Below are 21,051 nucleotides of genomic sequence, written 5' to 3'. Positions count from 1 at the left end.
AGTTTTGTTTTTGCTCGGTGCATGATACGCTACAGCTATTTATGCGAGACATGTTAGGACCTTCGCGCACGGACGTCGTATATACTGCGCATTCGGCAGTCGCTGAGCAGACGACGCGGCGCGGACGAACACATTTGCAGGGGGCATTCTGCATTTCTATTGGCTAAGGAGTCTTGCAGCTTCCACAGTGCTGCAAAAGACTTGTTAGATGGAGTACGTAGACATGCAACCCTCACGTGACCATTTCATTCCGGCCTCTCCGTACGAAGCGACTGAAAAACCGCGTGCACGCGCCAGATATGAGAGCGAGCGACAGCCAAGTCAAAAGTTTCCAAGCCACTGCGACGAGGCTCTTCACCGCGTTCCCCGAATGCGAGGTTCCCGCGGAAGCTCCCGGTGCTGTATCATCTTCAAGACACCCGCAAGAAAATTTACGTACAAGCCATTGAATGCCGATGCACTAGATGGAACGCGGAATTAAACAGATAAATGCGTACACGTACTTCTGCGTGTCGTGAGAAAGAGAAGCCGCAACACGTTTATACAATTAACCAGCATGGTATACTGGAAGTATATAAACCACAGGAGTGCGAATATCAAATTTTTCTTATAAGAATCGAATGCGAGCGGTAAGGATCGAATAGTCAAACGCAGCTGGAATATTTATCTCGGTATAATTAGGCACCATGCTTGTACTGACTACAGTGAGAGAAAAACAGCTATCAGGAATAATTAGGACCAGTTTTAAACACAATATCACTAATTAACTGCCGTTTAAAACACTACACGAATAGGCTCTTAACATCTTTAGAGTTACAATCAAACAAGCTTTCTATGAATGAATTCCTGCTGTATGAGCAGGTTTCCAAAAGAGCTAAATAAATGGTTGCCGAAAAAGAAATCAGTTGTGAAAAAAAAAAAAATGAAGCTGCTGAAGGATTTGTGTGCCGTAAACACATATAAGAGGGCCCGTTTCAAGAAATAACTAAACTGGTCGTAAAACTACTACATCGCTATATGCTACCAAAAACGTTAAATTAGAGACTGAAAGCAAATATCCCATGTTTTCATGTAGTCGCGGAATGGAAAACAAAGCCTACGTAACCATTTTTGTTCCTGCATCGCTTCGAAAACTTTGTCGTTGTTTTACGTCTGATAATTTGCGATACTTTCTTCAGAAGGCAGAGAAAAGTAACAATTAAGACTTGGTTGGTTGTCGCTAAATATTTGGCTAGCTTTATAGTTCGAAAATACCGAGCAGCTCGTTTTCGAATACGGATATGAATAGTTAATGTCTAACTAATATTCGATTCCTATTCAAAGCTTCATATATTGGCCCATCCCTAATACAAGTACATTAAGTATCTGGGTGTCACAGTGGATAACAATCTTACCTGATCGTCGCATACATCGGCTATTTCTACTTCCGCGTTACAAGAGTTGCAGTTTCTCAAAAGGAAACTTAAAACATGCACCTCCTACAGCCTACGATATTTGCGTCAAAGCTAAGCGCGAATGTGCTGCGATATCGTTTGGGACGCCTACAACAAAAGCGATCATTTGAGAGCTTGAACTTGGATGCGCAAAGAAAAGCGGCGCGCTTAATTCATCTTTAATACGCACAGAATGACTGATTCACCAAGTCAGCCAATGCAACGTTCCATCTTTACAATACCGCAGAAGGATATCAATCGGCTGGATTTCTTACGCAACTGCATTGAACGGACTATTAAGGTAAATATGTCCATTTGTGTACCACCCCGCACTGCTAGGACAACTAGACGTACCCATAGAAGCGCACTTGCTCCAATTTTCGCATGTACGAATGCACATAAATACGGCTTTTTTCCCCCTAAAACATTGTCACACCGACACGCTCTAAACCCTCGAGTGTTTTTTTTTTCTTTTAATGCAAATCACACCGTTTGTGAATTTGAACGCCTCTATTTTGATTGCAATTAATATCACCGGTCTTGCTTGCTTTTAGTGTATCTGTTTTTTTTTTTTTTTTGTCTGGTTGTTACTCGCATGCTGCGACTCTTGCTGGTTACTTGTGTGGCCCCGTCCTGCAAGGATCACATGGCTGCCCGCTGTATTGGTAAATAAATAAATAAATAAATAAATAAATAAATAAACATGAAAACCTTACCCTCACACTCACGAGTTATACGAAGCATCGACAGTTTCACAAGGTCCCGGTGAGATCTCAGATCGCGCGCGCTGCGGCAAATGGTGCTATACTATTCTACCGCATGGTATATACTACTACTACTGCTAATACCGTACTATAATATACTAATGCCGTCACGAACTGCCGCGGTCACGTCTGCCCGTTTGACGCGCGCAGAGCGAAACGATTAACATAATTAGGATCCACCTTGGTAACAGATTAACTACCGGCCAGACACGATCTGGTGATAGCACACACGTACAGGAAGTCGTGCACATACGCGCAAAGTGTCACCTATGCGTGCGGGGCACGTATACGAAAGCAAAACAGAGAGAGAGAGAGAGAGAGAGAGAGAGAGAGAGAGAGAGAGAGAGAGAGAGAGAGAGAGAGAGAGAGCTGCCGGGTGTATCGACGCTTCCGCCTCCTTTCCTGTCACGGCCCGGAGATTAGCTTAATCTCCGAAAGGATCCACCAATACCGGGATGGTTAAAGCAAACAGCAGCCGCGCCTTTCTGCCCAGTATACATGCACGCGGTGGTTCGTTTCTTTTTCTTCCTTCCGCTCCCTCTCCCCCCACCTTCACGTCCCACTCTGCACGGGCTGCGGAAGTCGGTTGCATAACGGCTTCCGGAACGCGAGCGCCCGGAGTCGCGCTCGGAACATCAACCGGTCGCCGTGTATACAACAGGACGAACGAGTATATGGAGGGCACCACGCGCCCGTCTCAGCTTTCGGTCGATGGCACTGCGCCGCAGAGAGAGAGAGGGAGGGGGGGGGGTCTAAACACGCGAACGTTTCCACAATTCCGCGCGCGGTGACGATGGGTTATAACAGCGCACTCCGGTGTATATACGAGCTGCTCGCACGCAAACGCCGCGCCTGTGACCGTCGTTTCGAAAGCACACGGCGCGATGTCGACACCGTATAGAGACCCGTAAGCTCGCGTGTTAATCGTTTCAGGACTGCGCACGGCGTTGACGGTGCTCCTAAACAGAAACCTTCGAGCAAGCAGGCTCCAGGGCATACATAGGAACTTTCAGCGAATGGTTGCCCCCCGGTGCTTTTTTTTTTTTTTTTTGTTGTTGTTCCGGAAAATCTAGAAGCGTGTCTCCATTTCAAAACCGACGAGCAAGGAGGTGAGTGCCGGAATAGCGCCACGGCATGCATTTCATATACGTGCCCTGTACACAAACGAAGCCTTTTTCGTGGGCATCTACGCCGGGTATGACAATGCGCTTGTCGACGTTAAAGGACCGCTTAGAAAATGAAAATTTCCCCGGGGGCGGGGGGTCGCGGAACTTCCTGCACAGATTTGAGGCTACAGCTATATACATCAGTGAAATCAGCAAAATCTCGAGGCGACTTAAAGAGCACACGTACACACACGTAACGTCGATGTGAATCCGATCATTCGTCCGACGCATCAGCGTTACCGCCAAAGAATCAAAAACGTGATGAAGAGGTTTAGCTATTGCTCGGAATTTCTTACCGACACAGGGGATGCCTTCTAAACGTACCACCAACACTCTACGCGCAGGGCGCGCGCATGCGCCGTTGATACCAGGACATCACGGCGACGGCTGCGCGAACGCACCGCGAGTGTCCCGACAACTACTGCTATCGCTATAAAAAGTGAGCGCGCTATAGGAAGGGGAGAAACACTGCTCGACTTTGTCCTTTCCGAAAGTGGCGTTTCACCAAAGGGCCTGCCGGAGACCAGGGCTCGGCCCGGGTTAGGCCGTCGTTGGGGCACGTATGCTACGCGCATTCGGAGAGGGGGGGGCGCAGTGTCCCGACCGGTGCGGCCGGGGCACGTTCGAAAGACCTCGGGAAGAGAAGGGGGGGGGGGGGGGGGTCTGCGGTCAACGTGCATCGCTCATCGAGCTCACACTCGTTATACGCTGAACGGCAGCGAAGAACAACATATGCGAGAGGAGGAGGAGGAGGAGGAGGAGGAGGAAGAGGGGGAGGGGACGGAGATAGTGGCTATAAAAAGAGGAAAACCGCGGTCGCACACGCTGGCGCACAACTGAACCGCGCCGTCGGGGGGGGAAAGAACAAGAGAAAGGGTATGGGGGGGGGAAGAGACCGCGGGTTCGACGGCAGGGACAACGCTGCAATAACACTGGAAGAAAGGGGGAGAAAGAGGGAGAGGGGTGGGGCGCACTTTCGGGCACGTGTCCCGCGGGGCGCCTGGCGCGATGACCACGTCCACGCACGCGGGCGGGCGGCCGGCCGTCCTCTACACCCTCGCAGCGGACGATGGCAGCTCGCACGTATCTTCGGGTCAGGGCCCCGCGCGCCGCTGCCAGTGCGAGCCTACATCGCGGTAATTGCGCGGACGCAAAAAGCGTCCCAACCCCGCCAGAGAAAGAAAGCGGGGGACATTTCGTATACGTACGCCGGAATATCCGACCACTCGCGGGGACGCAGCGACGACATTGCAGTGAGCGATCGAGCGCGGTCATGACTCAAACTGCTTCGAGAATCCGAGAGAAGAGAAGACTGGCTTGATTAACTCATTCGTTTACAGCACTTCCAAACTGCGGAATTCATCCCCCTCAAAACAATAAATGAATAAATGCACCCCTTTGAAACTGAACTAGAACAGTGCCTTTTCGTTCTCGTGGAATGCAATTAAAAAAGGCCTATCTCACTAGCTATACATTTCACATTCTTTCCATTCCTGCGCTGAAGTTGAAATAACCAGACGTATATATGCCGCTTTTCTGCGGTAATAAATATGTTCCCTACTTTTTGCTGCTCTTTCATTGTTAATGTACTAATTATATGAGCCCCTCTCACAACTCTTAAAGAATTAAATTACGGGGCTTTCCGTGCCAAAACCACTTTCTGATTATGAGGCACGCCGTAGTGGAGGACTCCGGAAATTTTGACCACTTGGGGTTCCTTAACGTGCGCCTAAATCTAAGCACACGGGTGTTTTCGCATTTCGCCTCCATCGAAATGCGGCCGCCGCGGCCGGGATTCGATCCCGCGACCTCCGTGCTCAGCAGCCCAACACCATATAACCACTGAGCAACCACAGCGGGTCTTTCACAACTCTTGATTGAGTTCTGGGGTTCACCTGTAAAATATGTGCTAATGTTTCTCTTCACAGGAAACTAAAATTTATTGAGTGAGTGACTGATTGATTGATTATCGTGGTTTAAGAACGTCCCGAAGCAACGCTCGAGCTATAAGAGGCATCATACAGGGTGTACCAGCTAACGTTAGCCAAGCTGTTGAAAAAAAAAAAAAAGAAAGCTTTAAGAAAAACATGGCGCAGGGTACGAATTTAAAAGCTATACGATGCTCGTCTCGTCGGACCTCTGCCAATCTAACATCGCAAGTCTTACAATCGCATTTTTCATCGCGATTTCTTAATATTTTTTTAACAGCTTGGCTAATGTAAGCTGGGACACACGGTATAGTGAGTGCAGAGTTTCGACCAACTAGTGTCGCATGCACGTAGTGCGAGGAGGAGCACAGCGCACTGGTAAACGCCAACCATCATCAGCCCATTTTTTAAGAATATCTACTGCGGTAACGTTTACATAACGTTTGCGTAACGTTTCTACACAGGTTGCACTGCAGGACGAAGGCCTCTCCCAGCGATCTCCTATTACCCCTGTCATGCGCTATAGCCGATTCCAACTTCCGCCCGCAAATTTCCTAATTTCAGCACCCCCACCTAATTTTCTGCCGCCCTCGACTGCGCTTCCCTTCCCCCCTCGGCACCCATTCTGTAAATTCCATTCCATTCCATTCCACCCATTCTGTCCACCGGCCGGTTATCTGCTCTACGCATTATGTTGCCTGCAAGCACTGTAAACGCCAATATATATACCGCAGCTCCATATAGGTTCATTGCAGCCATATAAAATCACCTTTCCTATATTCAAAGATCCACCGAGTCCCGACATCGTGCGAGTCGGGTTTCAAGGGAAATCGAAACCTTAGCGTGACACTCACCCCGCGCTATACGGGTCACGTGGCTCTGAAGCGCACGGCAAGAAAGGCTCCGCGCGCGCGCGCCGTTTCTACGCTATTACGCGATGAGGCGCGCCACTCCTACGCTATTACGCGATGAAACAGCTTCGTATATTTCTGCCTGGCTTTCTTTCTGCCGAGCGCGTGAGCGGCCCCGGAAATGTGAAACGTCACGCCATATCGCCGACGTGCTGCATATACCATATATACCGTCGTCCACGGAGAAGCGCAGTCTATCAATTGTTGGCTTGCCGACTGAGACATCCGATGATGCAGCAGCCTCTAACACGCGAGGTGCTTTTAGCTCGCATTGCGCGGGGTTCTCCAACTTCCACGTAGAACTGCGAAGGTCCATATATATAATGCATATACAGTACAGACATTCTGTGCGCGACTGCGTGCTCACGCCGCGACATATACTGACGGCCGACTGACGCAACGAGCGACCGCTCCGTAAAAACGGGGACAGTCGCTAATAATAACAAAAAAACATCAACAACCTCAGACTGAAATTAAATTTTCCACTGTTGCAGCAGAAAAAGGAAAAAAAAAAGAAATGAAAAGCCCTAATTAAACATCCAGTCGACCCACGGCAAAGTCTAAGCACATGGAGAGGTCTTCAGGCGCACATATTTTGGGTGCACCCGAATACCGCCACGCAATTCACAGACTGCAATAAAGTATACCGACTTCGTTGCATGCGGCAGCAACGTGGAACGTCGCCCCAAAGGGTGTCCCAACTATCACGCACCAGGATTTTTTTTAAAATATATGCAAGTGCCACGTGGCTGGATATAACCAAGGTAGTATACGTTGTAGCCCGCTTAATTGCATTAATAGTATTGATTGATTAATTAATTAGCTTCTAGAATATTATAATCCAATGAAAAGTGTCAATGAGAAAATTTTAGGGCAACATGAAAAAAAAAAAACTCCCGCTACAGTTTTTGTTGCTCAATACGTTGTCGCGAAGACAATGTAACGCGGCCTTCTTTGCTGTCTTTCGGGGAATTTTGTGGGGTCCTTGACGCGGGGCAAACCTTTGTACCTCGACGGCGCCGCGGACAGTGCTGCCGCGCGGCCGCCGCCCCCGCCGCACCTGCCGTCACACCTGCACATGTCGCGTCGTCTTCTCACGCTCGGCTGTCAAAGGCCAATTAGTTATGGTCAGAGCGCTTTTGTGCACGGAGTGTTGACGCGACCATTTCTTGACCCCTTGAACTCTGCCGCTTATTGGATGATGTCGGCTTGCCTGATTGGTCGGAGTAACGAAGTAGCCCATTGGTGGAGAAAAGTGTCTCTTGGATGCTGGGGAAACTTATTTAAGGAATAGTTTGGGGTAGTTTAGGGTGAGCAAGTAGACAGCAGCAGACGGCGCATCTTCACCAGGGGGCCGGTCAGGCAGGCCGACGACGACGGGTATGACATCGTTTTGCTTGTATATATTTTGTACAGTTTAAACTTAAGGTAAATACCAAGAGAATAAATCTAGTTCAAATGCTACTCTCGTCGTCGTCCCTGCGGATTTGGACTTCCCCTGCCGGAGCTCATCCCCATTCTTCCGTCTCCCTGGTGAGTTGATGCGTCAGATATCTCACAGCTGCGTCACTTCGCTACAACGTGCTACATGAGAGTTTTTCCGAGCGCGAAAGAAGTTCGCGAATACACGCAAAATTACCGCGCGACTGGCCGCTTGGAGGAACTCTGCGGTCTGCTTATGAGTGCCTCATAATCATATCGTGATTATGGCACGTAAAACCCCAGAATTTTTTTATTATTATTATTTCTATACCTTGCCTTGCCCCCTCCTGCTCGGGTCACAAACAAGGCCTGCGGTATGCGCTGCGAGTAAACGTACCATGACGCATCGCGCTACCGAACACGAAGTTGCGCGGGTTCGACTCCCGTTGAATAACCTCCCGTCGCGCTCCCGCTGGATCACACTTTTTTGAGGCGTAAGCCTTTAGCGGCTCACGAGTGTCCGTGCACAGTCCGTGGTGGACGCAGGAAAGCGATGGCCAGCGGCGAGGGGAGGAGGCGCCATGTTAGTAGCGCTGTGCGAGCGGGCGCGTGGGAGAGCGCGGACTTGCGCATTGGGGTGCGCGCACATAGGCGACAAACCTTGCAGCCGTATGGCTGTGATTGCATCCCATGCTCGCGGTCACGGCGCCGTCCGTCCGTTCGCAGAACAGTTCAGACAACAGCAGCAGAGGCAGTCGTAGATAGGCTTTCGCCTATCGCAGTTCAGCTCAGCAAAGTGCCCGTAGATTTCTTTTTTTGACACCTTCAGGAACCCGTGAAAGCTCAAGAGAGTGCTGACGCTGCAGTTTGCCCGCGTTGCTGGCAGTTGGGATTTCGTTAATCGGACGTCACCGCACAGGGTCGCCGGCGGCTACACGCTAGCGTATACACGCACTTGATTATGCGCATGCGCGATCGAGATTTCGCGACCAACCGCCAACTCGTCAAGCTTTCCGCTTTGTACCATTACAAAGCTGGCATCATTCCACACCACACTAAGCCAGTGTGCTTTATATATATTGTCGAGCGATTTTCACCTTTATTTTTTGTGCTTCCTTCAATTTAGACGCCTGCAAGCTTCATTTCGCATTCATAATCCTCCGCCCTGGTGGTGCAAACACGAAATAAACTTTTAGCGAACAGTCCAGGGCCTCGTAATAATTAAAAAAAAAAAGGTTCGTACTCGGTAAATCGCAGGCATGCGACCCCGCACACAAACACGCAAATGCAACTTCCTGCGTTAGCAATTTATTTCAAACAAACGACCGGGATATTTCTGGAAGTTTCCATCCTCTGGCTCGCAACACCGCGTGAGCGCGTCGAGTGGACGCAGCTTACCTCCACCATTTCTTTTTCTTTTCTTTCTTTCTTTCTTTTTCAAAAGCAAGTGCCTCGCTGGAAGTCTGAAACAGCTGCGCAGGAAGAGAGGCCTCCCGAACGCTGCTGAATCGTCGGAATAGACTGTCCCGCCGAGGCTCGCAATTACTCTTCTTTTTTTTCCCCTGCTTATCGTGATGCAACAATGCAGCGCCGGAACGAAAGGCCAGTTTTCATTCACAAATGAGACAGGAGGCCGCACAGCTGCACAAGTTGTAGTGACACCGCAGTGGGATCGAGAACCGTTGGGTTCCACTGAAAATTGTACTGTGAACCGCAACAGGCGCCACGTGGATATATATATATATATATACGCAGGAAAGAGACGACGAACTTTTTGGGAGACTTCTTTTACTTAACGTTTTCGGCTGGTGGACCAGCCTTCGTCAGAGTACAGTAACTGTACAGTACAGGGTTACTGTACTCTGACGAAGGCTGGTCCACCAGCCGAAAACGTTAAGTAAAAGAAGTCTCCCAAAAAGTTCGTCGTCTCTTTCCTGCGTATGTTACGTCGGGTCCTGCGTGCTGAACTTTGAAGAAAACCTATATATATATATATATATATATATATATATATATATATATATATATATATATATACTCTGACGAAGGCTGGTCCACCAGCCGGAAACGTTAAGTAAAAAGTCTTCCAAAAAGTTCGTCGTCTCTTTCCTGCGTATGTTACGTCGGGTCCTGCGTGCTGAACTTTGAAGAAAACCCCTATATATATATAGTCATATCATGAGAAGCCAGCAAACACTGACACCAAGGACAAGATAGGGGAAATTACTTGTGCTTAATAAATGAAATAAAGAAACGATAAATTAATGGAAATGAAAGCGGATGGAAAAACAACTTGCCGGTTCCCACCTGCGGCAAGTTGTTTTTTCATCCACTTTAATTTCCATTAATGTATCGTTTCTTTATTTCATTTATTAAGCACAAGTAATTTCCCCTATCTTGTCCTTGGTGTCAGTGTTTGTTGGCTTCTCATGATATGACTATATCTATCTATCTATCTATCTATCTCTATATATATATATATATATATATATATATATATATATATATATATATATATATATATATATATATATATATATATATATATATATATATATATATATTCGTTGTTTCTGTGAGGACCTCTAAGTGATATTTAGAAAAAGATCACGTCTGGCAGCTAGACAACACAATTCTAAACCCTGGGCTGTATTGCTCAAACAGGCGGACATCATTTGCACGGGAAATCGAAATGCATAATCGACTGATTAACGCAAATCCACTAATTAAGGCTTTGACTAATTACCTTAAGGCACATATCGGAATTTCTCGATTGTAACCAGGGAGACAGGAAGGCGGAATTCAATAGGAAGCAATCTTCAGGATGACGCTACTTTCGAACTTTGATGCGACGAAATAAGTTTGCCAGCTAAATTCGAGTTTCAATGCATAAAACGATGTTCTATTTAAAAAAAAAAAAAGGTAATTGAAACAACAGTGCATTTTTACTGCAAGTACGATGGCGCATATCTCGAAAACGTCATCCAAAGAATTATTTTCACGTGGATATTCTTTGCAGGCTCACCAGCTATAATTGGTAAATTGCAATACGTGCCAGCACGTAGGGCAATTAGTTAAGAACAGAAGTAGTCATTTTTGTTGTTGTTGTTGATTAGTCGATTATGCATTCCGATTTCACTTACATGCAATTCCCGCCTCTTCAAGTAGACCAGCAGAAGAACTACAATTGCGCCATCTGCCACAGGAAATTTAAAAAAAAAATGACTTAAAAACTTTCGCAGAAACACCTGGTACATTTACCGCACGTTCTCCTATCACCACGTGCATCGATATCTGTCCCAGCGGCTGTGACGACAGCGGCGAGCGATGAGCAGCGTTTCTAAGACTTTGGTAGGTAAGAAAAAGAATTTATCCAGTTTATCGGTCAGGCTAGCGGGCAGCGCAAAACGATGTGGGGTCAAGTGCTGCGCTTGAGCGCTGCTGTCAGCCTTGAACGTGTCGGGTCGCTGACACGCGCAGACGACGGCATATAGTCTCAAAATGTCATGGACTTATTGCAGACATCGATCACCTGGAATTAAAACACATCTAACGATAGTTACATATGAACTTAAACAGCACACGCTTAAAACGTGGTGGCACACGCCACCGCCCCACTTCAAAGGGGAATTTACTTTTACGTTGATCATCATCGTCATCGCCGATGGGTGTGTCGTAAAAGCGCCTACGTTCGCAGACGACACTGTCGAGTTTCACACGATACCTAAGTGTCATTCAAACGTGCCGAGAAAACTGAGCGCTGTGTTTCTAAAGTCGCAAGGTTCAACTCTTGGTTACATCGAAGATGTAGCCGAAAATACGACCCACGTGACGTTGGAGCAAGTGTTGGTTCCCCCACAAAACGAGAACCGCAAATAGTTTCAAAAGCGACGCGGTTCTCGCTGCGCCGGGACATGTGGCGAACACATGCGTCGCCGACAGCGCGCGTGTCATGAATCCCAGAACGATGCAGACGGCACTGCGAGAGGAGCACACCCATCCGGTGTTTCGCATCCAGAGGCTTTCAGTAGCAACGCGACCAGAAATCGTTGCGTCGAGACGCTGTACGCACATAAGGATCGCTGTCAACTTGACCTCTAATAAGGCTCACATCAACAAGAGCTCTGACATTGAGGAGACTCCGTACGCCTTAATTCTTAGTGACACCGTATACCAGCACGGACTGTACTGTGCCGTGCTGGAAAGCTGCAAGAGTCGCTGTGGAGCATCGTTTATGTGTATATATACAATATACGATGGTGCTGGGTTTCACCGGAAGCGCATGCAGCTAGCTATCCGTTTGTGCGAGTCGAGTTAACGCGGCCGCCAGACGGAGGCGAAAAGAAAACAGCAGCACGCAAACTCACCTGTCGTAGAGGCGGTTGTCTGCCTCGCAGCGCTCGTCGCGACGCTCCATCCACTGCTTCCCGTGTCGACAGGTGGTGAGCAGGAGCACGTCTCTGCCGTTGTTCAGGTGGTGCAGCGCGTTGCGCGTGTCCGACCCTATGCCGTAGACGTAGCGCTTGCCTTTGAACACCAGCAAGTAGCCCTTGTCAACGGGGCCCGCGCCCTGGATGGCCGGCTTGCCCCCGCGCTCCGGGTGAGCCCTCGGGAACAGCGGCAGCGCGATGTCAAAGCCCGGCCGGAACGCCGACTCCGGGATGCTGCTCTTGGCGAGCATCGCGAGCCCGATGTCGAGCCCGAGCTCTTCGCTGTAGTCGGGCCAGGTGCCCGAGAAGAGGTTGAAGATCAGGTGGTTCTGACCGCCGTTCCACAGCGGAGAGTCGGTCAGCCGGGCCGTCCGCGCGTAGTCGGGACTGAGCGGGTCGCGATCCAGCGTATCCACAGCTGGCACAAACACACATGCTTCCGAGGCGTCCGTGGTCGCGTAGCTAGACTGGCGGATCACCCTCAAGATTCGCTGGTAGACCGCCGACGCGGGCGGTGCGTCCGACTCCGAGGGATAGACGTACACCTTGAACTCACGGCCGCGACACCGAGAGAAGTCAAAACACGAGTGCATGCGGCAGCGACGGGAGTCCGGCGGCACCGTGGCGGAGTCCGTCGACGTCCCGCTGCTGCCGCGGAGAGCCTCGCGCAGGCGCCGCCGCGACACCGACACGTCCTCGACGTCGCCACTGTCCGCGTACGGTCGCAGGGAACCGCTCCCGTACGTCTCGCGTCGTCCATGGGCGCTGAGTACGAGGTGTCGGTAGCAGAGAACCACCAGGGCCGAAACGCAAGCAGCCAGTAAGAGGAACAGGTAACGCTTTTTGGCTTGCATCAGGGGCGAACACCGGGGGCCCCCGGCGTCCCGGTTCGCGCGCGCGGCACCCCAATACCGCAGCCGCCCCGGCTCACGGCATCCCAGTTGTCAGCGGCGGCCCACACGGCCTCGAAGTCCGAGCGCGAGACGCCGCCGGAGACGACGTCGCAGCCATCTTGACGGCGCTGCTCCTCGCCGAGCGAGCGGTAGCTGCTGGCGCGCGCAGACGACAACGCCGGCGCGGACCGTTCGCGACTTTTTGCTCGCTTGCCGCTAGGGGCGACACCGTCGAGGCCGCGCCGCGCCGTCCCTGCAGCACAGCTCGTCCGTTCGTTCGCGCAGGACGTCAAACTGACGGCAAAAATGCGCGTGAAATGCTCAAATCACGTCACAACAGCGGCGGTAGCGGCCTTAAATAAGCTAGCCTGCGGCCGCAGCGGTGAATGTGGGAACGAAAAAAAATAGAAAAGGAATACCTCATCTGGCGGGACAGCACACGTAGTTCTCGCTAATAGGCCGCGTTTCTTAGCTTCTAACAGCAGGGGCACCGCTACGGTGATGAGCTCATTTCTCGCCCTTGAAAAAGTCACGAGTGCCAAGGCGTCGGTTATCTTAGTACACCTCTTTTCCTGTAGACACTACTACACTGTGCCTGCTGTGTTACCCGAGGTGCTTGACTCGCGTATCGCTTTTGTCTTGGGCTGACAAAGATGGAAAGCGAGAGCACGAGTTTCCGCTCTTTGTGCCAAGTCGCAGAGTATCGGTTTCAGTCTAGACGACGTGCATACGGCCTCTCATATATGGGCCACAGATGCGCTTGCACTAGCTACAGTACAATATGCCACTAAAGGCACATATTGGGATCGTCTTTTGAGAGTGCATTCAAAGCGCTCCGATGATCGCGTAAAATGACGATAAAGCTGTTATTGCGGTGGCAGATGACTTTAGCAGCATTAGTCCGAATTTGTTAACACTACGAGAGCGTGCTTATGCCCATGATAAAGCTTAATTACACTGTTTATGACATTTCATGCTTTGCAGGGGTGCTCAGAAACAACCAGTCGAAAGTGGCACAAGTAATGCGTATGCAAGCTAGTCCATTAATGACTACCGTACCATGCAAGTCAGCTAACGACACAGTTTCATGAGATACTCCATTTATTTCTCTTTTTTCCCCCCAAGTACAAAATCCCCTACGACTAGAGTTTCTCACGCACACACACATATTTTCTTCACTCATGCGTACATGCAACCTCTCGCTAGAAAAAAAGAGAGCACACAACTTTGACAGATATCACAATGCTATGATATCGCACAACTATGGCACACATACGAAATAAACACACCGCAATTACATGTTGCCAAACACCTTTAACAAGAACTTATGTCAACAAGAAGTGTATATGTCAACGTCGATTATGCTGAAAACCACACACAGTGCAAATCAAGCATGTGGTCATGATTACAGTAAAGAGCACCACTTTTGACACTTTTGTTGCTCAGCTTCCCAAGTCTTTGTTGCATTTCTGGTAAAGCATTACAAATCTTACAACAAGGTTTGTCCGCACAGTAGGCATGAATAAACAAATCACAGTACACTGAGCCTCGAAGCAAGCAGTTCAATAAAATTCACGATGCGGAAGGACTACTAATAAAATCAATAAACTTATACTGTATATTTATTTACCTTAATAAAAGCAAAACTGGTGAAATAACTATAATAATGACACTGTACTATGAACATTTTTTAATACAATGTCCATGTGTGACCTTGATAGGTCAGGCACTAATTTGCTCAATAGATAAACTTGCTTGTGAAACATCATGCCTGATATTTGATCTGTAATCTGTCCTGCCAACAGCTTGTGGACCGACAAAACTTAAGTATAAACAGGATGGACGCAGGGGCTGTTAAAGCTGAAATAGAACATCAACTTGTTTCAGACTAATCATCCTTGTTTTTATCTAAAGTTCAAGAAGTCACTGTTAACCACTTTAATATTAACGAAGCACTTGCACAAAAGGTGCAGCTGAACTATGTAAAAATGCACATGCATGATAATTCACAGCCATCACACAGGCATTACAAAACCTTGTAAAACTGTCGCCTCAGCTTACTGCTTATTGTGGTTTAAATGCTTCCCTTGAGGAATGAAGGCTACTTCTTACAGAAATTCTCCCACAGTTAGCAATTATTAGGAAGTCCAAATGTCTAAAACAGCCAGAACACAGTAATTTAACAAAAACAAAAGGCAGATTCAAATTAAAATGCACAGCTCAGACAGACACCCATATTGAGTAAAATGGCCTGTCAAGTCAGCATTAAACGCACTGCGACCAGACTATAGGCGCCGCACGAACGGCATTTGCCCTTTGGCATCTCAAACAACAATTTAATTAAACTTCATTAAGGCAGTGTTGCACAGGAGGAAAGGAAAATGCTATCAAAATTCAGAAACACACAGCATCAGAGCCATAACTTTACAGACTGGAGAATCAGAAAAGGGAAGGGAAAGAGAAAAAACACAATTATATTTCAAAGTGCTTTCTTATTAAAAAGAATGTCCAGACATTCAGATTTGTTATGCAATTTACGTGTCAACTCAAGGCATGGAGAAGTGAGTTTATGTGTTGGTTGAAAATGGCTCGGATGACCGAGGAGACCAGTAAAAAGCCTTAAACAATATAGGACACTGCCTATTCCAGCCATTCTACCTTTCGCCAATGTCTCTATAAAAGAGCCACAGGAACTTTACATTAATGCAAGTCACTTGCATTACAGCATTTCTCTGCCTATGTGTTACAATAGTGTGTTGAACTTCTTAAAATTTTATCACAAGAGTAACTACAAAAGCAACAAGCCATACTATGGTATCCATTTGCTACCACAGTTTCAGGGACCTTGGTGTTTACAAGCACAAGGCCCTGGCAAGCTTTCGATATTTTCGCCACAGAAATGAAGCGGGTAACACAGACAGTGGGGATGCCACAGTTGCGTGGCAAAGCAGAATCACCGCAGATTTTGGACGTTTTTATACTGCAGATAATTGCACAATATGCAAAATCAAATTTCAGCAGCAATACAGAAAAGTTTATGGATATCTGCATTTGTGACAGACTAAGAGATTCTCTTAGTTCAACTTGTTATAATAGGTACAGCTTACCTCTTAACTGAGACTAACTTGAAACACAGCTTTTTTTAAAATTTTCGACATAGGAATATGGGACCGCAAGTTTCTTGAGGGCCGCAGGCGTCCGCTGCTGCCCAAGGCGCTAATACAAAATCGGCCATAGCTTGTTACTTTGTTCAAAACGTTTGTTCCAGCCAGTGTGTTCATTAAACATACATCTGCACTGTGACATGACGGCATTAGCTGGAATGCCTTACTTTAATATATGAGTAACAAACCTGAGAATCATCATAGAGTCCTGAATTATTGGAAAATCATGTGTTCAGAGATGCTAAGCAAGTCCATCTTCTAAACAAGCCATAGTGCTGCAAACTGAAGGGCGTTCCTATTAAAGGCACATCCATATAAACAATGTTACATTACACAGAACTCGACACAGGCAAGAAACGTGTGAGCACTTAGAATGCACGAACTATACAAATGCTGCTGAAGACTCACAGCAATGGAACACCTACAGCTCTAGTAGTACACTGACCAGGCATTGCTTGAGCACAGTATTATTCAAGCACATCCAAACAATATTGCCTTGCCCAAAAAAGCTGTTCACTAAATGAGTTGTCTGTAGCAAGGATGTAGGCAGTGACTAACATCTTGCAAAACTGTCAACCTAAAAAACAAGGAATGGCAAGCAGCTTGCTGTGCTACGAAAGGGTCTCAACCAAACGTTGCAGTGCATTGCCGTTGTAAAAGAAAAAGGCAAAAAAAGAAAGAGAGGACATTGAGACACATAGAACACCTAGCGCAGAAATACAGTAAATTATTTAGCATTTTGCAAATCATGCATCATTTCTATAGACAAAGAGTGCAACTCACAATGAACTAGTGTCTCAATCATTCATCATATGCGTGCACAGGCGCAGAAGATCGTTATGAAATCTAGCTAGAAGAGCACAAAACAAATGCAAAAAAACAAAACAAGCTTGACAGCTGCACACCAAGCAGATGCTGTACACGACACGTATCAAACGACATGGCAACATACACATTTTACTATCTTAAAAACTTTCAGCACACATACACACACAAAAAAAAAATACCTCTTTTTATGCAGACGCTTTCTCCCACTGTGCCCAAGGCAAGCAGAAAGATCAAAATTTTTAAAAAGACACTTCTATACTAAATGTTTCACAACTCGCGCTCAGTTACACAGACACGCGGCTACGAACTAGCCACGCCATTCTACGCACAGGAACAACTGGCATGATCTGAGGTGGTACTTTATCACACAAGTTTTGCAGTTGCAAGTGGGCTTTACACGCCACACTGCTGGCAAATTGGACTAGCTTCTGAGGTGCACCCGTCCCTGGCACACTGCACACAACCTTTCAGCCAAGAGGTTAGCTAAAGCAGCAGCTTACAACGAATTCAGTGCATGACCGGGCATTGTGGGATGACATCCTGCTAGGGCTGCTGTAGAACTCAAGCCCATAGGCAAGGCTTAACTGGTTCAATGCAACCTAGCATGCAAACACAGCCTAGAGGGGGTTTCATATCGATTCTGTGCTCTGTCATAAGGCAATGAAAGGAATGAAAACAGCATTCAAAGAAATCATGGTACAGCCGAACCTCAATATAGTAAACACGAATATTCAATTCGATTTTCAATTGAGCTTTGTTCAACATCCACCAGATGTTTGGAGCACCGACAAAAAGTCTAAGAAGGCCTGACTGGGTCCGTGCATACTACAAATTATCTGGCATCATGAAATAAACCTGAAATGTTTCTAGCCGATGCCAGCGTGTAATGAACATATGCTTATAATGAACATCAAATATAAGAAGGCATTTTCACGTCAGCTGAGGCTTCGTTATGATGACGTTCGACTCTATACGTAGCTATGCGCTGCACATAAATTTGCCAAGTATAATGTGGCTAATTTAAGTGTAATGAAGAGCATTTTATCTGTGACCCCATTTTCACACGTCGGTATTACACAATACATGTGAGCACATCGAATGTATAGTGACAGAGGTGAGGCAGTACGAACTAGTGCGATCACAAAGAGCTGTGAGAGTGCAAAGTTCAAAAGGCAAAAGAAAAATATTAATTACTATCATAATAAATAAGCACAGCTATTCACTCGCAGCTATTTTCACTCTCGAGAAAAAGAGAACAGGTGCACATACTAAAAAACCCTTCAAAGTGCATTTTTCCTGCTGCGAATGCATTGACCTTGACTATGCGTGCAGCCTTGATTCTTCAACAGGAAGCAAAGCTCTCGCACAAGGAAGGGCATGCAGGGTTTTGTCTGAAATTTCAAATTTTTTCGTGCGGTGCAACAGTCTGCCACTTTGAAGACCTGATCGCCAGCATGTCATCTGTGCACGGCACTTGTCTATTTGCAACGACCAAACTTAGTACGGGGTCCTTTATATACAGTACGGTGGTTACGTGCCAAAGAAGAAAGTTCGAGTTTATCTGCGTTTTGGCAAACCCTATTTCTGTTTGTGCGCTTTATATGCCAAGGCTCTGTGCTGCGATTTCACAAGCTGACGAAAACACGCAGGGCTGGGCAAAGATACTTTGCACCTGAATCATGATACGATACAAGGTACTTGGGCAACAAGTATTTGAGATACAGATATAAGATACGACTGTGATTATTGTATATGATACGATACTTCCCATTTGTATCCAAAGATACTTTGATACATTCGCAAATTTCTTATTACAGATCTATTTAATGCAGCAGCAAACGAGTATGAACGAAAATGTTCGCCCCTTAAAATTCTTTAACTCCGACAAATCTTGTTTCATTTGAATGAAATACCTGTTAGCATATAAAAAATTTTTTCTTTTTTGCTCAAGGTATAATATTTTTTTTTTTCGAAACAATTTAATGGGGTTGCCTTAGCTGCTTAACAACAAGAAAGCTCTTCATATGCTGCGACATCAGCGGTTTTTGCTTGTCACTTTTGCAGTTGATAGGAGTCGCTTCTCTGCTTTGCGGCCAGCTAGTGGGTCGCCATCCAATTACAAGAACGTCAAAAAGAAGCCTCTGCACGATGGCGCAAATACCGTTGTGGAATTTTACCCCGTACTGTAAACGTATTACCGTTTGTAGAGACGGCGCGAGCGCCACCGCGCGATTCTGCTCTACCAATAGGCACGCGCATACCTCATCACTTACCCTCACAGGAGGGCTCTGGCGGAAAGATAAAAGAATGTCGCTGCCTTTAGTTTTATTCAGCTAGCTTAATGGCAGCGGCGTCACCTTGAGAAGCTGAGTCCAGTCAATGTTTAGTTTCGCACGACGATGTTGTGATAGCCCCCAGTATCTTGTATCTTAAGACACGCGATACATTCTTTCATGTATTGGAAATACAGATAGTGATGCACGTCTTCCCAGACGTATCATGATACTGGTACAACATACCCAAAGAATATCTAAGATAGTATATAAGATACATGCGTCTTCTATACTGCCCAACCCTGAAAACATGGCATTTACAATCCACAGGTGTGCATGAATTCCACCTTACATATTAGCATAACTCAGAGAAGAAGGTAAAGAGCAGGCAAAAATGTTATGTGCTTATATATAAGAACTAAATTTTTTTTAAAGCGAATAACTTTCTTTGGCTCCTTCGCCTGTTCTTGTGGTCGGTGGAGGTTGGACTTTCACCACTTCTACAAAGGCACGAACAAGTATGGCGCATGCATTTGCGTGATTGAGTTGCAGCGTGCATTCTTTGCTGAACATTAACTACTACAGCTCCTTGAGACACACATGCTGTCCACCTATATTACGGCTAGAGACGTGCTGTTTCTGTTCTCTGTGTAATTATGCAACAACGCTACCTAAATATCCTCAGTGCAACAAAAATATACCATCAACAGTACCGTTCCTTTAATAAGACAAATAGCTTTTTTGAAGCATTCAGCAAGCCCACTTACATTCACAATCCTCATCGACGGTTCCTTGACAATTAATTCTAACATTTCCTTTCGTTTTGGCATGAGCCCAACAAACAATTTATTTGCTCTAAATAGTGTATACCCTTCTAACAAGTGTCGAATGTGCCAATGTTTGTGCTTCACTATTACTTCGATATAATGAGCCATTAGTGTCCGATTTGTCACCAACGGTGTCATGAAAGCGAAGTGCCAGTTGCAGGTGAATGGCTGTGCAATTGCCCCCTTCCACCAACGCCTATGTTGTCACGTGTTGAATATTCAAGAGGGCCTGTTACCATAATAGCCGAACTGAACAAAATACAATGTGATACAAAACACACATGACTATGCACGAACCAAAGGAGCACGCTTTTGTGGCACCTCTTGGTTGACTCGTTCAAGTACAAACATTCGTCATAGTGTTTTTTACATTCTACTCAACACAACTGGTTGTATTTTGTACAAACTAGCCCCGTTCTTCGCTCTACTGCTTCGAGAGAGGCCGACTTTCCACACGGGCAGCCATTGAGCCACACTAGCATGCACCTTGGCTGGAATGGGTGGGATGGATTGGATTGGCTCCTCCTTCCAGGAAAGTCGGATGGGGAGACCCCAGCAGTGGTCAGATGCTGCCCTCAGGTATGCACCCTGTTTTTCAGGCCTCCATTAGACATCCCTGTGCGATGGTTGCCAGTCAGCGGCTTCACAGCCACTGATGGTCGGGGGCGTGTCTCGAAAAGCGTGTCTGAATCCGAATCCGAAGCCATCAAGCTCGTTGTCAATGTCTTGCCTGCATCAGTGCAAAACATCACAAACAGCTTTAATGGAGCAAAAGGCCCTGTTAATCTGCAGTTATTTCAAAAAAAAACGAACAAACAAACAAAAAGACATGGAGGCAGAGGCTCGCATACACTCTGCAGCCTTACGGTGATCATCACAGAAACTGTAATGAACTGTGCACATTTGAAAATTGCAAGGTGCGATACGTATAATGAAAATGGCCTGAAAAGGTACTCATAACCTTGAGTGGGAGATTTCGGAGCAACCCTCGTATTTAAATAGATGAATGCAT

General features: G+C 46.9%; 2 protein-coding genes across 5 annotated transcripts in view; both read right to left on the bottom strand.

Annotated features, from left to right (window-relative positions):
• ttv (exostosin glycosyltransferase 1 ttv) overlaps positions 1–13,284 on the bottom strand; it is a 185,183-nt gene extending 171,899 nt beyond the window's left edge. Inside the window, exon 1 of the mRNA XM_075699699.1 lies at positions 11,992–13,284. Within this exon, the coding sequence (XP_075555814.1) occupies positions 11,992–12,908 (917 nt within the window). The 5' untranslated portion in view covers positions 12,909–13,284. The remainder of the gene's footprint in view (positions 1–11,991) is intronic.
• Positions 13,285–16,172: 2,888 nt separating this feature from the next.
• LOC142588179 (dyslexia-associated protein KIAA0319-like protein) overlaps positions 16,173–21,051 on the bottom strand; it is a 34,579-nt gene continuing 29,700 nt past the window's right edge. For all 4 annotated transcript variants that reach the window (XM_075699693.1, XM_075699692.1, XM_075699694.1 and 1 more), the window contains one exon: positions 16,173–20,769. In XM_075699693.1, the coding sequence (XP_075555808.1) occupies positions 20,615–20,769 (155 nt within the window). In that variant the 3' untranslated portion in view covers positions 16,173–20,614. The remainder of the gene's footprint in view (positions 20,770–21,051) is intronic.

This window comes from Dermacentor variabilis, chromosome 7 (assembly GCF_050947875.1).
Source record: "Dermacentor variabilis isolate Ectoservices chromosome 7, ASM5094787v1, whole genome shotgun sequence".
Lineage (NCBI taxonomy): Eukaryota > Metazoa > Arthropoda > Arachnida > Ixodida > Ixodidae > Dermacentor > Dermacentor variabilis.
The sequence above is the reverse complement of the archived record's forward strand: the minus strand, read 5'-3'. Positions and strand labels throughout refer to the sequence as shown.